At 40.5% G+C, this 21,858-nt stretch overlaps 2 protein-coding genes across 2 annotated transcripts in view; one reads left to right on the top strand and one right to left on the bottom strand.

Annotated features, from left to right (window-relative positions):
* Positions 1–21,858, bottom strand: part of cenpp (centromere protein P) — a 73,778-nt gene that overhangs the window by 51,597 nt on the left and 323 nt on the right. Inside the window, exons 2-6 of the mRNA XM_079341512.1 lie at positions 21,342–21,499; positions 21,075–21,229; positions 20,914–21,002; positions 17,825–17,913; positions 12,442–12,538 (exon numbers count right to left, since the gene is read on the bottom strand). Of these exons, the coding sequence (XP_079197638.1) occupies positions 12,442–12,538; positions 17,825–17,913; positions 20,914–21,002; positions 21,075–21,229; positions 21,342–21,499 (588 nt within the window). The remainder of the gene's footprint in view (positions 1–12,441; positions 12,539–17,824; positions 17,914–20,913; positions 21,003–21,074; positions 21,230–21,341; positions 21,500–21,858) is intronic.
* On the top strand, positions 1,925–9,353 carry ogna (osteoglycin, paralog a). The gene is made up of 6 exons (XM_079341513.1): positions 1,925–2,700; positions 4,762–4,825; positions 5,725–5,889; positions 6,557–6,759; positions 7,319–7,411; positions 7,501–9,353. Exons 1-6 carry the CDS (start codon positions 2,548–2,550, stop codon positions 7,669–7,671), a joined length of 849 nt encoding a protein of 282 aa, XP_079197639.1. The 5' UTR covers positions 1,925–2,547; the 3' UTR covers positions 7,672–9,353.

Below are 21,858 nucleotides of genomic sequence, written 5' to 3'. Positions count from 1 at the left end.
CTTTCACCACCTTGACAGCCCAACCTCTGCTATAGAAAATTAGCGAGAGTAAAAACATTCTCCAGTTACTGGCCCTCTTCCCAGAGTCGTAAAAGTTTAAAAGTGTTCATAATTGCTAACACACCTGTAACAGTCTGGGCTCATGTTCCTTGGATGTTTAAATCTGGGCCCCATTCGTTTCCCTCTCCTTCTCGAACGCTGGAATAGTCACATGTTTTCTATTTCACTGTTTTGCTTTTAAACCTTAGCCTCTGCTCTTTCTCTGTGCTTGTTTCTCTTGTCATTGTTCTCTCACTTTTTTAGCATGTAAAAAGGGACAACCCCCCACTAAATAAGCTTTTTCTTAAGAGCAGCTCTGGGAAAGCCCAATATCTCACTGATTTGACAACCAAGGCTGAAATCAAGCCAAGAGCAGCTGGACTTCAGCAGCTGTGGAACAGACCGAGTGAACAGTGTCTCCTCGTTTTATTACTGAGAATCTCTTGGACTTTCTGTTTTGGAAAAATTCTTGCATGCAGATTTTTTTTTTTGCCAGTTCCCTGTAAATCTGTTTTTCTAGTCACTGCAGACAGCTTCGAGTTTATCATGTAAGCAACTATTTATTGATGTGTTTCCTAACTTTAAAAAGCCTGTAGATTTTAATCAGGACCATTAATCCTCTTTAAAGCAATCAGTAAAATGGGGGAAGGTGAGATGTTGTTGTGATGCAGCCAACATGACGAGAGAGATTTAGATTGTTTTACTTCATCACTCTTTAAATGTAAAAAAAAATCTGGGAGCCTTTGGGAATAGGAATAGTACATGTTCTGCTCCCATGTTTTCTCATTTCATGGGAAATTTTTTAAATCATGTAACAGAAACTAAAATTCAGAATAGGTCTGATTTAATAAAAACCTTTCCAGTGAGGATTTCTCCGTCGGCCACAGTTCAGCACAAATCGAGTGTCCTGACGCATCTTTGAATCCGCTTGGCTCTCAGGCATCGATAATGACGCCGCATACCACTCAGACAGATGTTCCCATAAACTATAAAACCCAGGACAATTAGACACAATGTTGCAGATGAGAAATCTTTAAGGATTTCATGTCCACATCTGGAACTGCAGAAGACTGTGTGGTCATTTACATCTGCAGAGAGCATCATCCGGCACAAGTCTTTATTTATAAAGCACTTTTAAAACACTTTTTACAAAGTGCTTCACAAATGAAAGAAGATATATATATATATATATATATATATATATATATATATAATGATTCATTCAGCAGACAAACACAACTCTATATATTCTATCTGGTATCGGGAACATGTCTGAAAACCTTAAATTCACATGATTTATAAACAAGTCGGGACATGTATTGAACGGATGATATTGATAGTGAAATGTGGATCTATGTTTACTGAAAAACAAATAAATAAAAATAACCTATTGATGATATTTAAAGTTATTGCTTAGTTTCAGCTTGTCCTCGAGTTTACACCAACTTAGCTACCGACCAATCAGAAGCGATCAGTAACTAAACAATTAAGCACAAATCATTCCCACCCGTTCTCTAAAAAAGGAGAATCAGACATTTTACCTGTCGCTAAAACTCGGTGAACTCGGTAAAATTGCTGAGAAATGTTGAAAGAAGAAGAAGAAGAGCACATTCTCATTCAGGACACCTCGACATGAGGAAGGAGGAGAGACGGGAAATCAAAGGCTGCTGCTGCTGCTGGAGGGCATGTCCTCGCTCCACGGGACAGACTCTGCATTTGGTTGTGATAAAGCAGGACAAACGCTGGTGACCGTCACTTCTACTGAAACAGCACCAAGGGACCATCAAAACAATGATCAACACTTAAAGTAGCTTCACCACTTTATCAAAAAGGAAAGCAGAACTTGGGTTTTGGTGTTTTCTTGAATGGCTGTCAAAAGTGACCAAACGCTTCATGAAAGACAGGTTGGTGATTACAAGTCGTCATTGAGTGGCCAGAAAAGGCTCGCAGACATTCCTCCTGACGAAACAACTCCCCGTGGTTGTCATCTCTGCGTTTTTCTGCTCCCTCTGCACTTCACATATAAGTGACATTTAAAAGGAAAAAAAAAAAAACACACTTTCATCTCTATTTGTCCTTTTCCATATGTGCCTTTTTTGTTCACCCCGTGTCTCTCTCTCTCTCTCTCTCTCTCTCTCTCTCTCTCTCTCTCTCTCTCTCTCTCTCTCTCTCTCTCTCTCTCCTCTCTCTCTCTCTCTCTCTCTCTCTCTCTCTCTCTCTCTCTCTCTCTCTCTCTCTCTCTCTCTCTCTCTCTCTCTCTCTCTCTCTCTCTCTCTCTCTCTCTCTCTCTCTCTCTCTCTCTCTCACACACTAATGGGTGGTCAGGGAAGGGTTAAGTGCTCTGCTCTATAAATTCTGCTTAAACAGTCTGCTGGAAGCTACTGGTTCAGCCTTTAAATACAGTCATTTGACACATCCCATCAGGGGCTTGTAGCAGAGAGCAGCTGCTGACCCGAACTGCAGGCTTGAAGGAAGCTTGTGTGTCAGCGTCACACTGTTGTGAACAGCATGAAGGCTCTCTTGTTCACCTGCATGCTGGTGCTGTGGCTGACGGCAGCCTCGGCCAGCTTGGACCAGGACGCTCCACTCATCCCTGGATCTCTACGAGGCAGAGAGCTGAGCGGATATTTCACTGACTATTTGAAATCAAGGAGGGCTCGGGTAAGAAACCCAACACTCAGATATCACATAGAAAACATCATAAAGAACTGAAAATGCATCAAATTTAAATATTTGAGTTTTTGTTGATCAGTCTGTTATTGAATCTTTTTTTAACATTTCAGGATATTTTGATGAAGCAGTAATAATGATGTTAAAAAAGATCAATGCACTTCACTTATTATTGAATAAAAAACTATATGCTCTTGTTGCAATTAATATTATAAGAGAGACACTTAGATGTGGATAAAAAGGCAAACTTTGTCTTCCCAGAGAAAAGTCTGCAAAAGAGACGAGAAAAAAAGTTACAACTTCAGGTCACATTTATCCTAAAAGATAATAATCCACTTAGTGTTTTCTACCAGCTACACACACACACACACACACACATACCACACACACAGGTGTCAAACTGGTCTTCCAACAAACTAACCCAACCACATCTCAACCCTCGACTAACCACACCGACCTCTTCAAGAAAACTTTGGAAAAAGTCAAACCAGAGTCTGGTCTGGTAAAAAAAACCTTCAGGAAACCAAAATAAGCCACAAAGAATCCGACGAGTAAGAGGAGGAGAAACAAATAAGGATGTAGAGAAATCTTGCAAAGTGTTGCTTGAGTTTTATAGAGACAGCTGTTTTTCATACACGAGCAGCAGAGCCTTTAGAGACAGGCCGAAGACCTTCTGCTGCAACCGTTAACCACAAAGGCAAACGTGCCTTTTCTCAATTTGGAAAGATTTCTTTGTTTTTTTTTGTTAGTTTGAGTCGGACAGTTCAGCTTTGGGAGTGGTAGTTTTAATAAATCCCACCCGAGCAGCTCGTGATTGTTTGAACATTAAGTGCCCAACAACCTGACCTGACAGCTCAGGATTTCAACTCGCAGTTTGTCGATTGTCTCATTGGTTCGACGTGAAACAGAGTTTAGTGCTTACAACCCTCCAGATGAGTTTGACATCCTGAGGAGATGATCACCAAGAGATGGTGATGGTGGAAATATTTTAGTTATGACAGCAACAAAAACTTTTTAAATGATAGTCAACCAAAGGAACTCATCATCAGCTGTTCGAGAGTTTCCTTTAAATGTACATCACGGATTTAATTCTCTCACTTACCTCGCCATCGTTCAATTTAAGGAAGCGTTTGCTGACTGAGTTATCAACCAAAGTCACACATTTAGAAACTACCCCCCCTGTGATCAATCAAGACTATCATGAGATGAGATGAGTATTTATTGTCATTACACATACACAAGTATTGGGGAACGAAATGAGGTTTGGCATCTCACCAGAAGTGCAAATAAGCAGAACGTGCAGAGTTCGTGCTATGTACAGTGATTACAAAATGTAGAGATGTAGTTAAAGAAAAAGTGAATTATTAGGTCTATATGGCTGGATGGATTATTGGGATGCTATAAACATAAATAAATGCTATAAATATAAGTGTATTCAGAGGATTAAATATACAGATTAAGGTGCAGAGAAAATGCTTATACTAGTGTACAGATAATATACAGAATATGTACATATTATACAGATCGATAACTTACTGTGGTGATATGAACATACGATAATACAATGATGTGTGTGTGACCAGGAGGAGTGGTGGTGGGGGGGATGATGGATGTGAGGTGATAAGGGGAGGGGGGGGAGGGGGGGGGTCAGGAGGGGGCGGAGTTCGAGAGAGATCTCCATCAGAGTGCGTTAGTGCAAACTCCAAATAAAAACAAAAATGACTTCATTACAAACGGATGTGAGCAAAAACAATCCAACTGTTCAGAGTCTTTGAGGTCGTTTCTTCACCTCTAAAGGTCGGTCCTGCTCTCATCACTAAATGCATCAGGTGAATATCAGCACCAGCAGGGGTCAGGTCCAAACAGCTAAATTAAAACTCACCTGCTATTGTTGTGATGTCCCATCAACCACAAAGGAAATCCTTTATTTATTATGAATGGAACTGTAATGTGCATTTATTCTCATCTTTCTAAAAGAACTCAAACGGCATCAGATGAGGAACATTTCTTCTTCTCTGTTCTGCTTGTTTGAACGTGTGTTTTCTCTGACAGAGAGCCCTGCCTGTCGCTGATGAACCCGACGACAGCCCACTTCCAGAGGGAGGAGACGCCACAGGTAAGTCCTAAATCAATAACTATAATAACTGTAAGTCTACCTGTGAATCACATTTAGATAAAAAAATTCATGTTTGAAAACTTCTATCCAGTTTATTTGAGTTGCTTTGACGTCATCTGCTTCGGATTTAATGGTCTGGAAAAGCCATTCAAAGAGATTTGACCCGGGAGGGTTCGTTGGCAGACCAGTACTGCTGAGTTCTGCTTTCACACGTTTCAACACCAACAAGGGTATCTGTTCTTGAAGGTGCTAAGGTGACCGACACTGGGGTAAGTTTGGAGTTTGGTCGGGGTACACCGACCGGGAATAAGAAATAAAACAGAGTGGAACAGGAACTGGGGAAAATGGGGATGTGGGCTGGTGCCAGTCCATGCAGGCCTTATAAAACAATATATGAACTCTACTATCGTTTTTTAATTTCACACTCTACATAGTACCAGTTGAGAAAGTCCAGTATGTAGGTTGTAGTCTCTTTCTATAGTAAGGACAAAAAGACTAAGCTGGGCTGTTGCTTTTGGAAATGGAGGGGTTGGAGGTGAGCTTTAAAGTCGTGACGATATCGAGTAAGAAATCACGTCATTTATTTGGTGGCTATTAATTAAGATTGTCCATTTTGTAAAACTGAATTCTTCCAAAACAAACACAAATGTGGGTTTTTCCTAAACTGTTTTCTGTACACAGTATTATGTGAATCTTACCTCAAATGTAAAAGGTTTGATAGAAGCTGTTTTCTTTCCTGGCATGCACTGATCAATGAACTGGGAAGATTTGTAAACTGTGAAGGTTTAATGGTCGGTCGTCGAAAGTATAACTGTTGTTTCTGCAATCCGTGAATGATTTCCATCCTTAAAAAAAACAAGTGCTTCAGACTTCGTTTCTGTGATGCCTTTGTGTTGCAGATCTCCCTACATGCCTGCTGTGTGTGTGCCTGACTGGTTCGGTGTACTGTGAGGAAGTCAGTCCAGATATGACCGCTGTTCCAACCCTGCCTAAAGAGACCGCCTACCTGTACGCTCGCTTCAACAAGATTAAAAAGATCAGCAACAAAGACTTTGAAGACATTGGTAAGCGTGGAAACTTTTTCCATCCTCAGAACTCAAAATGCCCGACAAAGGTCAAACAGTTCTGATGTATAAATCAGAATTGGGTCGAGCAGATGCATCACATTATACAAATCCATCTACTTTAAAGTTTAAGTTCAGTAGAATCCAAACTGGAAGATGGTCCTTGGTGTCCAACCTTGTGGATGCACCATCCCACCACGTGGTAGCTTCAAATTATTTACCTGCTGTTCGTTGGTCGTTCGAAGAGACAGGAAGTGCTGTAAATGGAGCACGTGACGCGTCGTAGGGATTGATTTTGCTCTGTACAGAAACTGTATCAGAATGTCAGAATCAGCGTGTAAACGAAGAGACGAGTGCGTTTGGAAGTCCCTGCCCATCTCACTACTTCCTGACTCTGTTGAGTGTTTTAAAAACACCATTAAAAATGTTGATGTTTTGACGGTCCACCCAGTCTACCCATTGATCAATGTTTTACTGGGCCAATTATTGTCCCTAAATATCAGGCTTTAATATTTCTGGTCCATCCATTAAGTGTTCTTTTCCTACCTGCTTCTATATGTTTGTTTTTTGTTTGTACTGAAAAGTGCTGATGTGAGCTCTAACAGCAAAGATGTCATTTAGTTATAAGGAGTCAAATAACTTGTTTCTTTACCCGTTCGATCAACAGTGACTCTGAAGAGGATTGATCTGACGGGTAACCTGATCTCGGAGATCGACGACGGCGCCTTCTCTAAGCTAACACTACTGGAGGAGTTGTCTCTGGCTGAGAACAGACTGGTCAAACTTCCCATGCTCCCTGCCAAACTAAAATCCTTCAACGCCAACCACAACCTCTTAAAAACAAAGGGCGTCAAGGCCAACGCTTTCAAGGTACACGTCGACGCCTCTCCACACATTTTCAAGTGGTAATATACAAACGTGATCTACTGCAACGAAGGAGACAAATCAAGGCGTTTTTACAAATTAAAACCGATCCTTTAGCGCGGCGCTGGCGAGTTATCGAGGAAGAGACGCAAATTAAATCAAGATAATAAAAAGTTCTGCTCAGCAATGTGATCATGATTATGGCATTGCCACGTATGTACCAGTATTTGAGTCTTTGTGGAAACAGAATAAAACACATCAAGTATAATGAGTAAACGTGTGATGGAACAGGCTGTCCAAAATGGTGGAGAAAACAATAACAGGAAAGACTCACGTGAAGCTGCATTCGTCACTGCTGTTGAGCTAGTTCAAATCGTTCTTGTCCAAAAAGTGAGATTCAACAAGTGTCAACTTCAAACTCTGTCGACGCATCCTGGTGTTACTTGTTTGTGCAGCAGCTCACAGGTTTAGTTTGGCAACCTCAGTGTAAGACTGAAAGAAGCTGCACAGTCTAAATACTATCTAATCATCTGGGTCTAATTGTGTGATATTTTCCTTTAAATAGAAAATGGCCAGGCTGATGAACCTCCTCCTGGCAGACAATGAGTTAGAGGCTGTTCCACACATACCTGACAGCGTCCGGACTTTACATTTACAGGTGTGTACGTCTGATTCTTAAAATATACGAAGGTGAAATGACTTATTTGTTGTGTTATATTCTAAACATTTGTTTTCATTTTCCTCCAGAATAACAACATCACTGATGTCAATGTTGACACCTTCTGTCGTTCGAACAACACCTACTACCTGCGGCCAAGCCTCAATGAGGTCCGACTGGATGGAAATCCTGTGGTGCTGTCCAAGTACCCCGACAGCTTCACCTGTATGAAGATACTTCCTGTGGGACGGTACCGCTGAGTGGGCTGAACATGAACCGTGTCTCTTGTGTTTGTGATGTCGCAGTGTTTCCACACCAGAGCGCTGAGGGAAAGTGTGACGGTTTGGTTTTTTGGCTCTGGTCCCAATGTGGATATAACAGTTTTTCATTTTGGTTTTTTTTGTTTTGTTTTTTGCTTCTACAAACCTACAAACAGATTGTTACTTTGACAGGTCAAAATGAAACTACTCAGTAAGCTGGAGGAGTGTTTGAGCCTATCAGCTATTATCTGACACAATCAAGCCTCGAGGGGAAACGATTAATATTTTACAGGCTTCCTGCACAGCAAGTGGATATCAGGATAGCAGATAAGGGATAACCAGGTCACGACAGCCTGTAATTGTTATTATCAACAGTGACTAGAAACATCAGATGCAATTTGACTTGGTCATCTTAAGTTATAGATTGTTTTTGCATTTCAGTAAAAACCTCGTTAGCCCCAAAAATGAACGGTTTTCCTGCTTTCAACCAAATTCAAAACTCCACAGACGGACTACTGAATGACTAAAAAAGAATCTCGTCTGGGTCCGACAGATACAGCATCCAGATCCAGATTCACGTTTATAGATGTTATGAAAAAATAGTTGTCTGATAAAGGCGTAAATCCTCGTTAGCTCTTTTTTTTAACTGCACTAAAAGGGCAGAAAGGAAAGCCTCTGGGATCGCCATGCTCGCCAACCACGATGTCTTGGCATATTGAATAGTGCGAGCAGTTGTGTGTAGACATAACTTAAAACCTCACCTACTTTAACACGTCTACACACATGGCCAATCACAGCATTAGGTTGACAAAACTTAACTGATTTTTTTCCCCAAGAAAACTGTCCAACGCCTCCTTTGACTCCCCGATTGTTTCAGATACTGCTGATAAATTGTTGTTTTGACATTAGCTAATTAGCTAATAGCGTTAATAGTTGGCCACCGACTCAGTGAGTCCACTTCTGAATTATCTCCACAAATAAGTGGAAAAGAATCAAGATCAGTCCAATTTATTGTTTCATTCTGACCTGACATTTAACTTAAATTTAAATTTAATTGAGTTTAATTTAAATTAATTTAAATTAATTTAAATTAAACTGCTTTAGACCAACCACAATCCAACAAGCTCGTTTATAACAATAACACCTATATTTGTAACTCCTGGATTAAGAGCTAACAGGATCATGTTTTACCTTTTCTTTTTGTTTGTTTTTTAAGATGATTTTAAAAACATACGTTAAACATTTTGCTACAATAAGAAGCAGCCTGACCGAAACAGGGGTCTTTGTTTAAGTGGTAGAAACCACATCATGCTCCATGTTGGCTGCCGGGAGTTAAATATTAAAAGATGTCATTGCGAGATTAAACTATTTAGGAACAGTTTTTTTTCTTCCATCACGTGTTTTGATAAAGTTGCATGCTGCATTTTAGAATTTCAAGACTAAAGTCAGTAATAAAAAAGGTGTGAAATTTCAGCCTTGAGGCGAGAATATGGAGAAAATAAATGTTTGGAAAATATAACTCTTTTCTGACATACTGTCAACACAAAGTTAAAAAAAAAAGAAACACTTTTAGATATTACTTGGTAACCCATATTTAATCCAAGTATTCCTACAATCCTGTAGATTGTAGGATAATGTACTGCAGAGTAAAATAATGTATGAACTTCAGTATCTTTCAAACCGATCGATACCTGATAGTACTGTATGTACATTTAAAATGGTTATTTTCTCAAACTGAACTTCGTCACTTAACGTGAGCGATGTTCTAGTTTTGCAAATGTCGTCTGATGCTAAGACATCCAATGCCTGTCAGAAATGTCCGATCCGACTCTGGCAGCTGAAATGCCAGTAGGAAAAGTCTGTATATACGTTTATAATTGACTGTTGTCTCAGAACATGACTTGACATGAACACATTACTGTGGGTCTCGCCATTGTGTGAATTATTTTTAATCTCATTATTCCTTTTAAAAATACATTTGAACATAATGGCTATGACTATCTAGACTTGTAAAATGAAGGCTTTCTTCAGCATTGACTTGATAGTCAATGCTTTTTTTTTTTGTAATTTATACTGTCTAGTTGAAGTTAACTGGGGGGCAATGTATCTACGAACTATTAGTAATGTGAAAGTTACTCTTTAATATTTCCTACCTGTGTCCCTTACTCTTCCCTTCCAGTATTAAGAACTACTTTAAAAATGATTACTGATGTGAAAAAGGCAGTGGTGTACAGGAAGATGTGTAAGTGACATGGCTATTTTTTATTTTAGATATTTAAATAAAGTGAACTTTTTTAATTAAAATGTGTTTTGAATTATTGTTGGAGTCAGCTCCGCATGAAGTGGGAGAAAGATGTGTCATTTGTGATGAGATTGTGTTTTAGCCTGGAGATGTTACAAATGAAAGATTTGTCTTGTTCTATTAATTAATAGGAAATTATTCTTGTGTAGTCGCTGTGTTTATATTATTCTATTCAAGAAGACAGGTATGAAGAATGTGCATCCAGTAGATGTCGCCCTTGAGCACAAACACGAAACCAAAACAAACAGTTTTTTTGGTGACACCTTCGCCAAACCGAATCTCCCGCTCTCCTCCAACGACAACGACTCCCTTCCTGCACTGCTAGCATGCTAATCATAGCATCACATAGCATGTACATCTCCACCAAACGACCATGATGTAAAGCCATCACAGTCATGACTCAGAGACATGCATACAAAGAATACACTGGATTTCTGCAAACCATCCACTGGTGTACTTCAGGACTTGATAGCATTGATAGAACGAATTCTGATGTCAGACTCAAAAGGACTCAAGGAACAGAGTTCAAGGATCTCAGGGTCTCGTTCATGCATACGGGGGAAATGATCGTGTTAATACCTGTTTAGTGCTTAATTAGCAGAAATACAGGCACAACCCATCTTCTCATTCAAACTTCAAGTCATCAAAATGTCCCGCTCAGTTCATCACATTTCCTTACGGACCAAATTTAATGAGTAAGATTTGAAGCCAACTTTGATCCATAAAAATATATATATATATATATATATATATATAATCTGAGCACTTGATAACATAGGTAATACTGAATATTGGTCCTTGCAGAGTACTGAAATTAAGATGTCACATCCTGTATTTTAACGTCGCTAGATAAACTCAAACTACTAACTCCGATGGCTGACTTCCAGCGCCTCATTGATGTGCAGAGACATTTAATGCTAATGTATTCACAACCAAGAGATGCCCCTTAGTGACTGGCCAAACGCTTGTAAATGTCTGTGGTTGTAGCTTCTGCGTAGTTCAACATAATTTGCAATCCTTAAGTCCCTCAGTGATTGGCTGGTAAACGTAGCGGTCTACAAGCAAGAACAATCTTTAAAGATTCTTGGCCTGGATCGTACGAAGTCTTCGTATTGTATGTCTGTTTGTCTCTTCCTGTAAATACATGTTTATGTCTGTGAGTAATTAGAGTATGGAAAACTGCACACGGAGCGCTAACCACATTACATCAGAAAAGTTACAAAGGAAATTAAGTTTTTTTCCATAATAAACCTTGAAGAAAATTCAACTAAAGCAAAGTTAGAGTTCAGTATGGAAAATGTGGGTTAATCCTCCTTCAGCTCGGCCAACTGGCAGAACTTTAAATTCTCCGAGTAAACTGGAGGATGTGTACCACATTGCTTCTCTGCTTGGTGGACTATTTGACATTAAACTGCTACCGCTCCAATAAAGTCACACCCTGACATTCACCATGCCCCAACTAATTCTCACCAACTGCAATAACCTTCGTTTTTTTTTTCTTTCAAGTCATTCATCAACATGAATAAAAACAACTAAAAAAAAAAAAGACCCTGGAAAAAAAAGAAAAAAGTAGTGGTGTTGCTTCTTCATCATCCACACCAAGCTGACAGCTTGATATACAGATGTACAGATGTACAGATATTGAGCACTAGAAAACGACTGACTGGATCAGACTGATTCTGAACATAAACTTTGTTGTGACTTTGTAAACAATGGTAACATGCATAAACCAGTAAGACCATGCTTGTGTACTGGTATCCTTTAGAGGTTAAGTCCACACCAGCATTAATAGGCACCATATTAAACTTCTATATCTTGAGCTTGTGTGGTTAGTTTGTGTGGCGTTACAATCTCAGAAATCTAATCTTGCGTCCTAATCAGAACAGCTTGCAAAGCGATTAAGTTGTATTTAGAAAATATAAGAAAATCGGAGACTTACCTGTTGAACACCAAGATTTCAAATCTGGTTTTATCCGCTACGTGTGTGGATTTAAATGTGAAACTTACCTGCTGCAGACCCTGGAATAAATGCTGAACAGACTTGCTGCACAATGTGATTTAATCTCTTTCACGATGGATCATCTGCTGTACCACACTTTGATCAAGCTCGACTGATGAGACCCGGTGTGGACCGGAAATTCTTTTTTTAAAAATCGGGAAATTGGTCTGGTAGTTGGAGCGGTGCCAGACAGGCACATTTATGGTTTGACAGACTTTATGGTTCAAAATCAAAGACTGGCTGATAAATCAAACATGATGCAGCGGTATCATCGAAGAAGAAATACAAATATCTCAAAAGAAAATCTCTTTCTCAAAGGGCAAAAATACTGCCATAGATTTGTCCTTTTCTTATTTCCAGTTTAAGGCACAACATGTCCTGCAGCTCCCATCATGCAAAGGTCAAAGGTCTACTGTGTCAGCGTGATGAAATCCTGAGTCCGTCAGGCAGACGTGTGAGCTTCACTTACCTGGAAGTGCTGGAAGGTTCTGCACCGTTCGTCACATCTGTCTGAGAAGGTCCTGAGAGTCCTGAAGAACAGCAGGAGGTCACTTCTCTCCTCCACCCTGAAATGACATCATACAACAACTTTTAGAATGAGACTCATGATGATCTGAATTGTTGATTGGGCGATGAAGTATTCAGAAAAAAAAAAAAAAAGATTGGAACAGAGTGAATCATTCAGCTGGAGATGCGCGGTAGTATTTAGGTTGGAGCGAGCGCCCCACATGCGGAGGCTGTGGTCCTGTGGGGGGACGGCCCGGGTTCAAATCTGACCTGTGGCTCCTCCCTCTCCCTCTCTCGCTCTCTCTCTCTCGACCCGATTCCTGACTCTGTCCACTGTCCTGCCTCTAAATAAAATACACCTTTGAAAGATTGTGAGGCGTTTAAGAGTCTGACACGGCGTCGACACAGGAGGTAGCGCGAGCAATGAGCTAACATGCTGCGTGTGCAGATCGCTGTATTTACAATCACATGAAGTGAATCGCTTCAGTCAGACATGGTAGAGCTCAAATACTAAAAAAAATAAAATGGTAACGGTAATGGTAATGGTAATGGTTTTTGGACCAAACAGTTCAGGAGACTTTCTGAAGAGGAACGAGCCCACCTCAGACTTAGACTGAACTTTATTGATTATTGACTCCCTCAGGTAGGTTTCCAGCAGCATATAAGACGCAATAAAATGAAGCAGGTAACAAAAAAAGTAACAATATAAAGAATAAGATCAAATAAATAATAGAACACTGTCTGTTGGGAAAAAGGAAAAATATACAAAATATGGCTAAAAACAATGATTATTATGATTGAGATTATTGCACAGAGAGGGTTAAAAAAAAAAAAAAAGTACCTTCTCTGAAGCCTGAGCTGAAAAGGTTCCTCTAATGGGGTCTATGAACGTAAGTAGTTCATAGTTCCTGCGGTGAGGAACCAATAAAAAAAAAGGGGGGGGGGGGGGGGGTTCTAACAGTTCCTAGAACTATGAAAAAGTTCCTGCAGTAAAAAACGCCTAAAAAGCATCTGTTGTCGTAAAATCAGGGGCATCCACTCTCCACTTTACAGAGTTCAAATATTAGACATTACAGTCGACATTTTTGTCCTTTACCTTAAATTACTGCACAAACTGTAAGCAAATAGAAACTGTCTTAATGAACTGAAAGTATTATGAATCTCGTAATGTTCAACCATTTGTTCATGAATAGCCGAGGCGACGCTCAGCTTCCCAGCCAAAGATCGGAAAATACAGATTAATTACACAGATTGTGCTTTCTTCTGTTTATCAGAATGGCAAGAAAAATCTTTTTTTTTTTTTTTTTTGGTGGGGGGGGGGGGCTGATTTTCTCTCTGAGTCTGAGCGAGTCTGGGACATTTTCTGAAAGGCTTTCCAGAGTTTTCCGTGGGGGCTGGGGGCGAGACGGCAGCCGAGTGAAGTTTCCAGACGACTGTTATTCCACCGGAGCTGATGGAAACACTGCAGCAGCCTCCCATACACTGAAGCACTAACACATAGACGCAGGCCTGGTTTGATATTGTCAACTGGACCCAGTTTGAAGACTCCAGACATTGAACCTCTTCAAACAAGTTGGTTATAAATGATAAAAGTTGTCACTCTGAGAAGATCTGCTGGCCTGGCTTCAGTTCATCATCTCAGAAGGAGCAGAAAAATTTGTTTGCAGAAAACAGTGGAAAAAGATCCCAGCGCTTCGTGTGAGTTCAGATAAAACGCAGACTCGGATCACGTTCGCCACTTTAACAAACGATAACCTTCACCGACCCCAGACCGTGAACGCACTCGTCCAACGATTGGACGTCTTTAAAATCCATACTGTCATGTTTACTGTTGTTCCTGCGACCTCATATTCACCTCCAGATGTGTCGCAGCAGCCAGATTTGAAAACAGAGGTTTGAAATAGTGCAGTCCGCCTCGGGTCCTGACAGCTTTACTTCATTTATGTGCAACTTGTTAGTGCTTCCTATTAACCTCGTAGTCACTCTCGAACCTGCTGCACTTCAAACCTGACTGAATAATTTTATAACCATCAACAAAGAGGCTGGACTTTTAACAAAAACATTTTTTTTAAACATGCTTCAAGTCAAACATTAATCTGAGTTGGACTTGAAAGACAGAAAAAGACAGTTGCCAACATACCTAGCAGCTTGTGTAGCCGCAGTGTTGCTTTGAATACAAACTCAGTTCTGAAACCACTTCAGAGACGCAGGAGGAAAAAAAAAAAAAAAAACATGAGCTGGATGAAAACAAGCAATAAAAATCACAATGTCAGTTATTATCTTTAACAGTTCTTACCAGCTTGATTTAACAAAGATTATCAGTCTGAGTTTGGCTGTAAAACTGGGACTGTCTCTCTGTAACACACACACACACACACACACACACACACACACACACACGGAGCGTTGGAGAGAAGGCAGCAGTGTGTCAGAGTCATTATCTCTAGTATTTTTCCATCTGTTGTTTGCCAGGTTCTGCAGACTGGACCATACAATCCAGATGCGGTTGGGCCTCAGATATAGAGCAAATCAGACTCCAGCTTTAAAGAGACACAGACAGAACAGACGCTGTCTGGTCGCCTGTGGTCACACATACAGTGCAAACTGCAGCATATACACACACACACACACACACACACACACACACACACACACACACACACACACACACACACACACACACACACACACACACACACACACACACACACACACACACACACACACACACACACACACACACACACACACACACACACACACACACACACACACACACACACACACACACACACACACACACGACAGAAAATCAACGCTCCAGGTTCTTTTATGAATCCCCCAAATAAAGTTTAAAGAACCTGTTGAATCTTCAGGTCAGATTTCAGATGAAATATTGTTTTTTTTTCTCTCCATGAAACAGCATGAAACACACACACACACACACACACACACACCATCTCTTAACATGAAGCAGTGGATATAATTGTCTGCTGCAGCCACCTTTGGCCTGCGTTGTTGTGTTAGCGGGCTAACGTTAGCACTCTTTAGTTAACTCGTAGCTTCACATTACACGTGAATAGATCTTCTTCTTCTTCTCTCGAGTCATCGGCTAAAACTGCTTCTGTAGCGTCCATGTTAACACAGCTCTGAGAACAACACAGCCAGCAGGACTCGAGCTTCAGACAGTCAGGACTCAAGAGACACATTTACACACAGTCACAACTCCACCAGAGGTGATTTATGTGATTTATTCATTTTAACCAATAAAGTAAAACAACATCGAATATTGCAGCTTCACACGACGAAAGTGAGAGAAAAGGTTTTCTTCCGAGACGGGTGGTGGATCGAGGGTCATCGACTCATCTGTTTAATGAATTGGATGATTCTGTGCTGAACTTAAGTGACTGGCTTCGATCAAAAAGAGCCTTTACTGGCAGCCGCCTCAGACTGCAGCGGTCCCGAGGCGATTCTCTACTGATCAGATTCAGAACAGATATTTTTGTCACGGCAGGACAAGAACAGGTGTAACTAATATAAATGATGGCTGTAGTCCATCTGCAGGTAGGTCTTCCAGTAAGCCAGCACACGTAAATGGTATGCAGACATCATGAATGTAATAAGATACACCTGTGTTTGAAATGTCAAGGATTGTCCAGTACCAGTCTGGATTCCTTTTTTTTTTTTTTGGGCTGCACAGATGGCATCCTATTCGATTTAAGAAAGTGTGGACATCAAGAAAACCAAAGGAGAGATTGTTGTTGGGGTTTTTTTTTAACTGGAATGAAGCCACACTCAGAGGTGGTTTATAACACCATCCTGGTCTTACCTCTTCAGGTATATTTTTAATAATTTGAATAATTTCAGTGATTTTTAACTTTTTTTTTTTTTTAGTGATTCTTAATCACTGATTTTTTTTTGTGTATCTTCTCTTTCCTGTCATGATGCTTTTGATGTCTTGTGTAAAGCACTTTGAATTGCCTTGTTGTTGAAATGTGCTATACAAATAAACTTGCCTTGCCTATAAAAAATTTAAAAAAAAAAATCAAATTGGATTTTGACGCGTCACTCCTCCCTCTCTGCTCCTCTTCCTCGACTTCATAAGTTTGTCCTTCCTCTGAAGCAGCATCCTCAGTTTCACATTTTAAACACAGCGAACACAATAATCTGATTCTCGTCTTAAAAACTCGGATTTCTTGAAACACCGACCTGATGTGTCCGAGCTTGAACGCTGGTGGTGAGAAAAGCTTGTTAAACGTGAGACGGAGCGAGCGGGGAGACGTGTGAGTGAGGACGCTCAGCTGGATGACAGCTGTAAACAGAACGACATCTTCGTCTGCCTTGATAAACACTGGGCTTGAATTAAACGGACAGCCGCTTCCTGCCGGGGACAACGTTCAGCTTTAAACGCGTTGTTGGAATCGGACGGAGCAGTCAAATAGAATAAATAAATGAACAACTGATTGGCTACCGGGCATCAGACCAAAAACACAGAGTACATCTGATGGCTGATTCACATCTGATAAACCGAACCCCTCTGGCTGCACGCCAGTGTAAACACTCGACTCTGTCTGCAGGACGTGGACATGTGACTCCAGCACCATCAATACGTTTGTCTTCCAGATTCTGCACTCGTGTAGATCGGACAATACTTCGTCTCCGCACTGAGCTCTAAAGGAACTAAAACAGCGTTCAGATTTGCTGCTTCCTCTTCCTGGAACTTTCTCCAAAATGCCTTGAAAATGGCCGACCTCATTTCACTTGAAGCCTTTGGCTCGATCGGAGAGTGTCTGTGTGTCAGAATTATAACCTGTAATCACGACTCTGCACTTTATCTGTAAACTGATCTGTTCATTGTAATTGTTGTTTTCTTAACTTCTTGTCTGTAAACTGTTTTAATCACGACGTGACAGATCTCAATGGGTTAACGACCTGGTTAGATACAAAATAAAAAAGCGTGTCGGACTCTGCGTCCTGTAGGTGGCGATGTGCGCCTTCCATCTGTGTTCTTCAGCTCGTCTCGCTCAAAGCACTCGCCTTCATCTTGTTTTCATCCCGACTCACCGACCGACATCGAGACGCGTCGTCCTCAAACCGCATCGTCCCACTTTGTAATGATTTAAGACGAACATGTTGTTTGTGTTTTTAAAGTCAGACTGATGATGAATCGTGAGTGCAGCCCCCCCCCACGATATGACGCTCTGTAACGTCATGCTTTATTACCAGCTTCACTCTTGATTAAAAAGTCTTGAATAATAAAAAGTAATCATTCCACTTTGTTTTTGCTAAATTTTAAATCCTCGAGGTCGATGAGCTGGGTAAACGTCTGCAGCGTGAGTTCTTACCCCGACAGGAAGCTGCTTAAACTCTGCAGATCGCTGCCGTCCATCACCACGTTCAGATCACTGATGGTCCTCTCGGGCTGCTGAGCGTCCTGCAGAACAAACACCACGTCAGTGAGGCACACAAACAAGAGTCAACGAGCAGGGCGGGGATCAGTGAAACAAGGTGGACCTCCTAAATGGAGAATAATAATAACTTTATTCATATTGCACCTTTAAAAACAACCGTTTACAACAGGTGTATATCCAGCTTCCTTTTCCCTCCGCTCCCAGTCTTTATGCTAAGCTAGGTGAGTCGTGTGATGAGTACTTCACACAGGCATGAGACAGAAATCCACGTGAACCTTTCAGGAGGAAAAGACAGAAAGCTTGTTTCAACCAAAATGTTGAACCGCTCCTCGGGAACATCCGTCTTATTTACCAAAGAGAAAAACGTTAAATAAATCCCATCTGTGATCGGTTTCAAAATGGCTAACAATACTAACACAACACACTCACAGAAAGCATCATTCAAACTAATGAAAGGGTAAAAAGACACAATTACTGTTTTGGAAAATAATTAATGTGTATCAAAACAAGATTAATCATGAGAAGAAAGTGTGTTTATACTCTGATTTAATGACACAAAGCAGGGAGGGGTGATTCAATGAAACCAGCTGTTCCAGCGGTTACTCCAGAATGAAAACCAGAAGACCTACACCAAGCATCACAGTCAAAGCTGATCTCAGCAATAAGACGACAAACACAGGCTGGCTCTACATCCAGGCTGGGGTCAAAGGTCAGCTGATAGTGAAACTGTGTAAAGGCCTGAAGGTTGAACCTGAACACGTCAGAGAGCAGAAATAAAAAAAATAATGTACGACTGTTAAAAACATTGAACAGAAGGGAAGAAGTAGAAAGGGTGTCAATAATTCTCATAGTATGGATAAGTGTGTGTGGACTCAAACGTCTGAATCCACCCCACCCCGACCTTATCCAGACGTTTTCCCACCCGTCGCTCAGCACGGCAGGTAAGACACGAGCAGGTGGGAGGAGCCTGACCTTGATCACATGTCTGCTTCCCTGTTCTTTGTTTATGGATGGATTGTAAATAAAAGAGAGAAAATGGGGAACACAGGAAGTTAATTTGACATATATTGATTGTTGAGCTGAGGAAATGGTGGGATTAAATCCATTCTAAACTCCTTTTACGGAATATCCTTTTTCGTCTTTTGTTTTATTTATTTATTTATTTATTTTTTGTGCGTTTTATTTTCAGGATTTTTTGTTTTTGTGTTTTTTTTTAGGTTTTTTGTGTTTTATTTTCATGATTTTTATTTATTTTTGGTTTTTGTGTTGTTGGGGTTTTTTTTCCTTTTTTTGTGGTTTTTTTTTTAATTTGTTTTGTGTTTTATTTTCATGATTTTTATTTTGTTTTGTATCTTTGATTATGTTTGATGTCTGAAATAAAATCTAATCAATCAATACTATGATGAGTACGTAGGACATGGAGCGCATCATGGCCTCAGACTCATGATCTCACGTCTCCTCCTCACAGGGAAAACGTCAAGCTCTCAGTAAACGAGCATGTCAGGAGGATTTCAGGATGACGGCTGTCTGAAGTTTACTCGAAGTTTTTAGGAGTTCATGTGTGAACCGTCTCGAGTGACATCAAGGCATCGAATCCACCCAGCAGTCTTCAGAGTTTTCATCAAGTTCCTCCTGGAGAACAGTTTGGTTCTTCTTCTTCTTGTGAGTTTACAGTAAAAGACGAGGTGATAGGCCCGTCACTCTGACGTCTCTCCATCAGTGCATGGCTCTGTTTGAGCAGCATGCCTCAAAAATGTTTATCAAACAAAGTCTCCTCTCTTATTTCATTTCACAGAGATGACATACAGTATGTAACTGAAATGTTCAGAGATTTGATTTGGCTGATAGCGGATTCGACATTCTTTTTTTTTTTCTTCTTCACTATTTAGTGTTTACTGTCAAACAGCTGCTGAAGATTGCTGAGAAGAAAAAAAAAACCGTTGATGCCTCGTCAGAGAACTTCTTAGCATGGCCCTGTGTCGCCCTCTGCTGGCTGAATATATTACAGCATGGCTTTTGTCCCTCTGATTATTTTTCCATCAAAATCCACACATTTGCAGGATTGCCACTTAAACTATAGTTTTTTTTTTTTTTTTTTTTTTTTTTTTAAGATTTATTTTTGGCGTTTTTATGCCTTTATTATAGAGGGAGGACAGTGGATAGAGTCGGAAAGGGGGAGAGAGAGTGGGGAGAGACATGCGGGAAATGGGCCACAGGCCGGACGCGAACCCGGGCCGCCCGCGCGCGAGGACTGAGCCTCAATACGTGGGATCGCGCGCACTGCCGCTGCGCCACCAGCGACCCCAAACTATAGTTTTTTAAAGCTCCTTTTTAAAAATAATGTTCATTGTCAGAAACAGCCCCATTCACCTCTACCTGCTTTAGATCCAATGAGTGTCTCTGAAATAAAGCCGAACACCTTCATCTACATTTTTAAAGATGTGCTCGATGTCATCATTTTGTTGAAACTGATGAAAGTGTTTTCTGAGAAATGTTTGATGACTATAATGGATCGAGGGGGGGGGGGGAGGGGGGGGGGGTTTGCTGATACTCATATTTGTCATCAGATAATAATGCCGAAACATTCAGCTGTAATCATACTTATATAAGACCAGTTAGTAGAAAAAAAGCATGTCATATTATAAAGAGTTAAAAAACATTTGATGCATAACTTTATTGTTCTAGGTCGGATACTAGGAGATGCACACAGATTTGAACATAGTTTAAAAAGAAAATAATCAAAAGAAAACCTATAATAACTTATAAGCATAATAACCATTAGTCTTGAAATCTATCAAGAAAAGATTTTAGTCTAATTAAATATTAAGAGAGATTATTTGTTGATGTATTCCACAAATTCTTACTTCCTTCGTTTACTTGTGACTGGATTAAATAAAGATGAAGTCATTTGTCTGATCGTGTTGAGATAGCAGTCGTGCATCAGCACATTCAGAAGAAAAAAAACCCACATGAACCACCACAGGAGGGAAAGTGTGAAGGTATCTATCGAAGCAATGACTCACCTTTCCCTCTGAGAGCTGGAACTCCACCTGAAAGCCCAGCTCAGAGTACTGACCCGACACACACAGCTGCTGGACCAGCTTACTGCCACCTAGTAGAAACATGCCTAATGTCAGGAGGCTGCATAATTATCAGAGATCATAAGTGAGGGCTGTGCTCTTACTGTTTTGCAGGATCTTTGTGCTGCAGCTGCTCAAACTGATGCCATTCATCTTCGTCTGTCGCTTCAGATCCTCCTCCAGCTCCTCCAGCTCCTCCTTCAGCCTGGACATCACATTGTCTTCAAGCTCTCCTCGAGTCTGTCCAAACAGATACGACCTGTGGAGAGGGACCACAACATGTTCATTTACTTTAGCCCTTCTGTTAACTATTTCAAACACACGTGGCCCCTGCATGCCTCCAGGGTGTACTTTCCAAATTTTAAACTCACATGGCATCCTGTATTTTTCCTCCCAGCTGGAGCTTCATGTCTTTGTTGTTGTTCTGCTGTTGGCATTGCAATTCTTCAACTTCAGCCTGGAGACGTTCAATCTGAGCCTCCAGCAGCCTCACCTCCTCCATGTTCTCCTCACTCATCTTCTCTTCCATCTAAAAGAATCAGAATCAGCTTTATTAGCTGGATATGTTTAACACACAAGGAATTTCACTTCGGTAGACTGTGCTCTCTCTCTCTCTCTCTCTCTGTACATTACAGTACACATGTAAACATTAAATATTGACAATTAGCTTAAGAAACACACACAACCAAACTGGTTCATTTCAAAAAGTGAGATAGATATTGTAGAAATAATGTGTTAGGAATCAATTGAAATTAGTGTTTATTAAACAATTCAGTCAGTAAATAACTGATTTTAAAAAAGTGCATCACTGAAATAAGAGTAAAAAACTTCAAAATGATCTTAATTTTTTTTTTTTAAATCAATGAATAAATGTACTTCCCTCCTCTT

Source organism: Symphodus melops (genome assembly GCF_947650265.1).
Source record: "Symphodus melops genome assembly, chromosome: 4".
Classification (NCBI taxonomy): domain Eukaryota; kingdom Metazoa; phylum Chordata; class Actinopteri; order Labriformes; family Labridae; genus Symphodus; species Symphodus melops.
Note: the sequence above shows the minus strand (reverse complement) of the source record. Positions and strands in the feature narration are given on the sequence as shown.

Bases quoted from the DNA above. Each gene is read 5' to 3' on its own strand.
- ogna (XM_079341513.1), top strand. From the start codon at position 2,548: ATGAAGGCTCTCTTGTTCACCTGCATGCTGGTGCTGTGGCTGACGGCA. The intron at 4,826-5,724 runs GTAAGTCCTAAA...TTTGTGTTGCAG, and splicing joins AGAGGGAGGAGACGCCACAG to ATCTCCCTACATGCCTGCTG. The intron at 5,890-6,556 runs GTAAGCGTGGAA...TTCGATCAACAG, and splicing joins CAAAGACTTTGAAGACATTG to TGACTCTGAAGAGGATTGAT.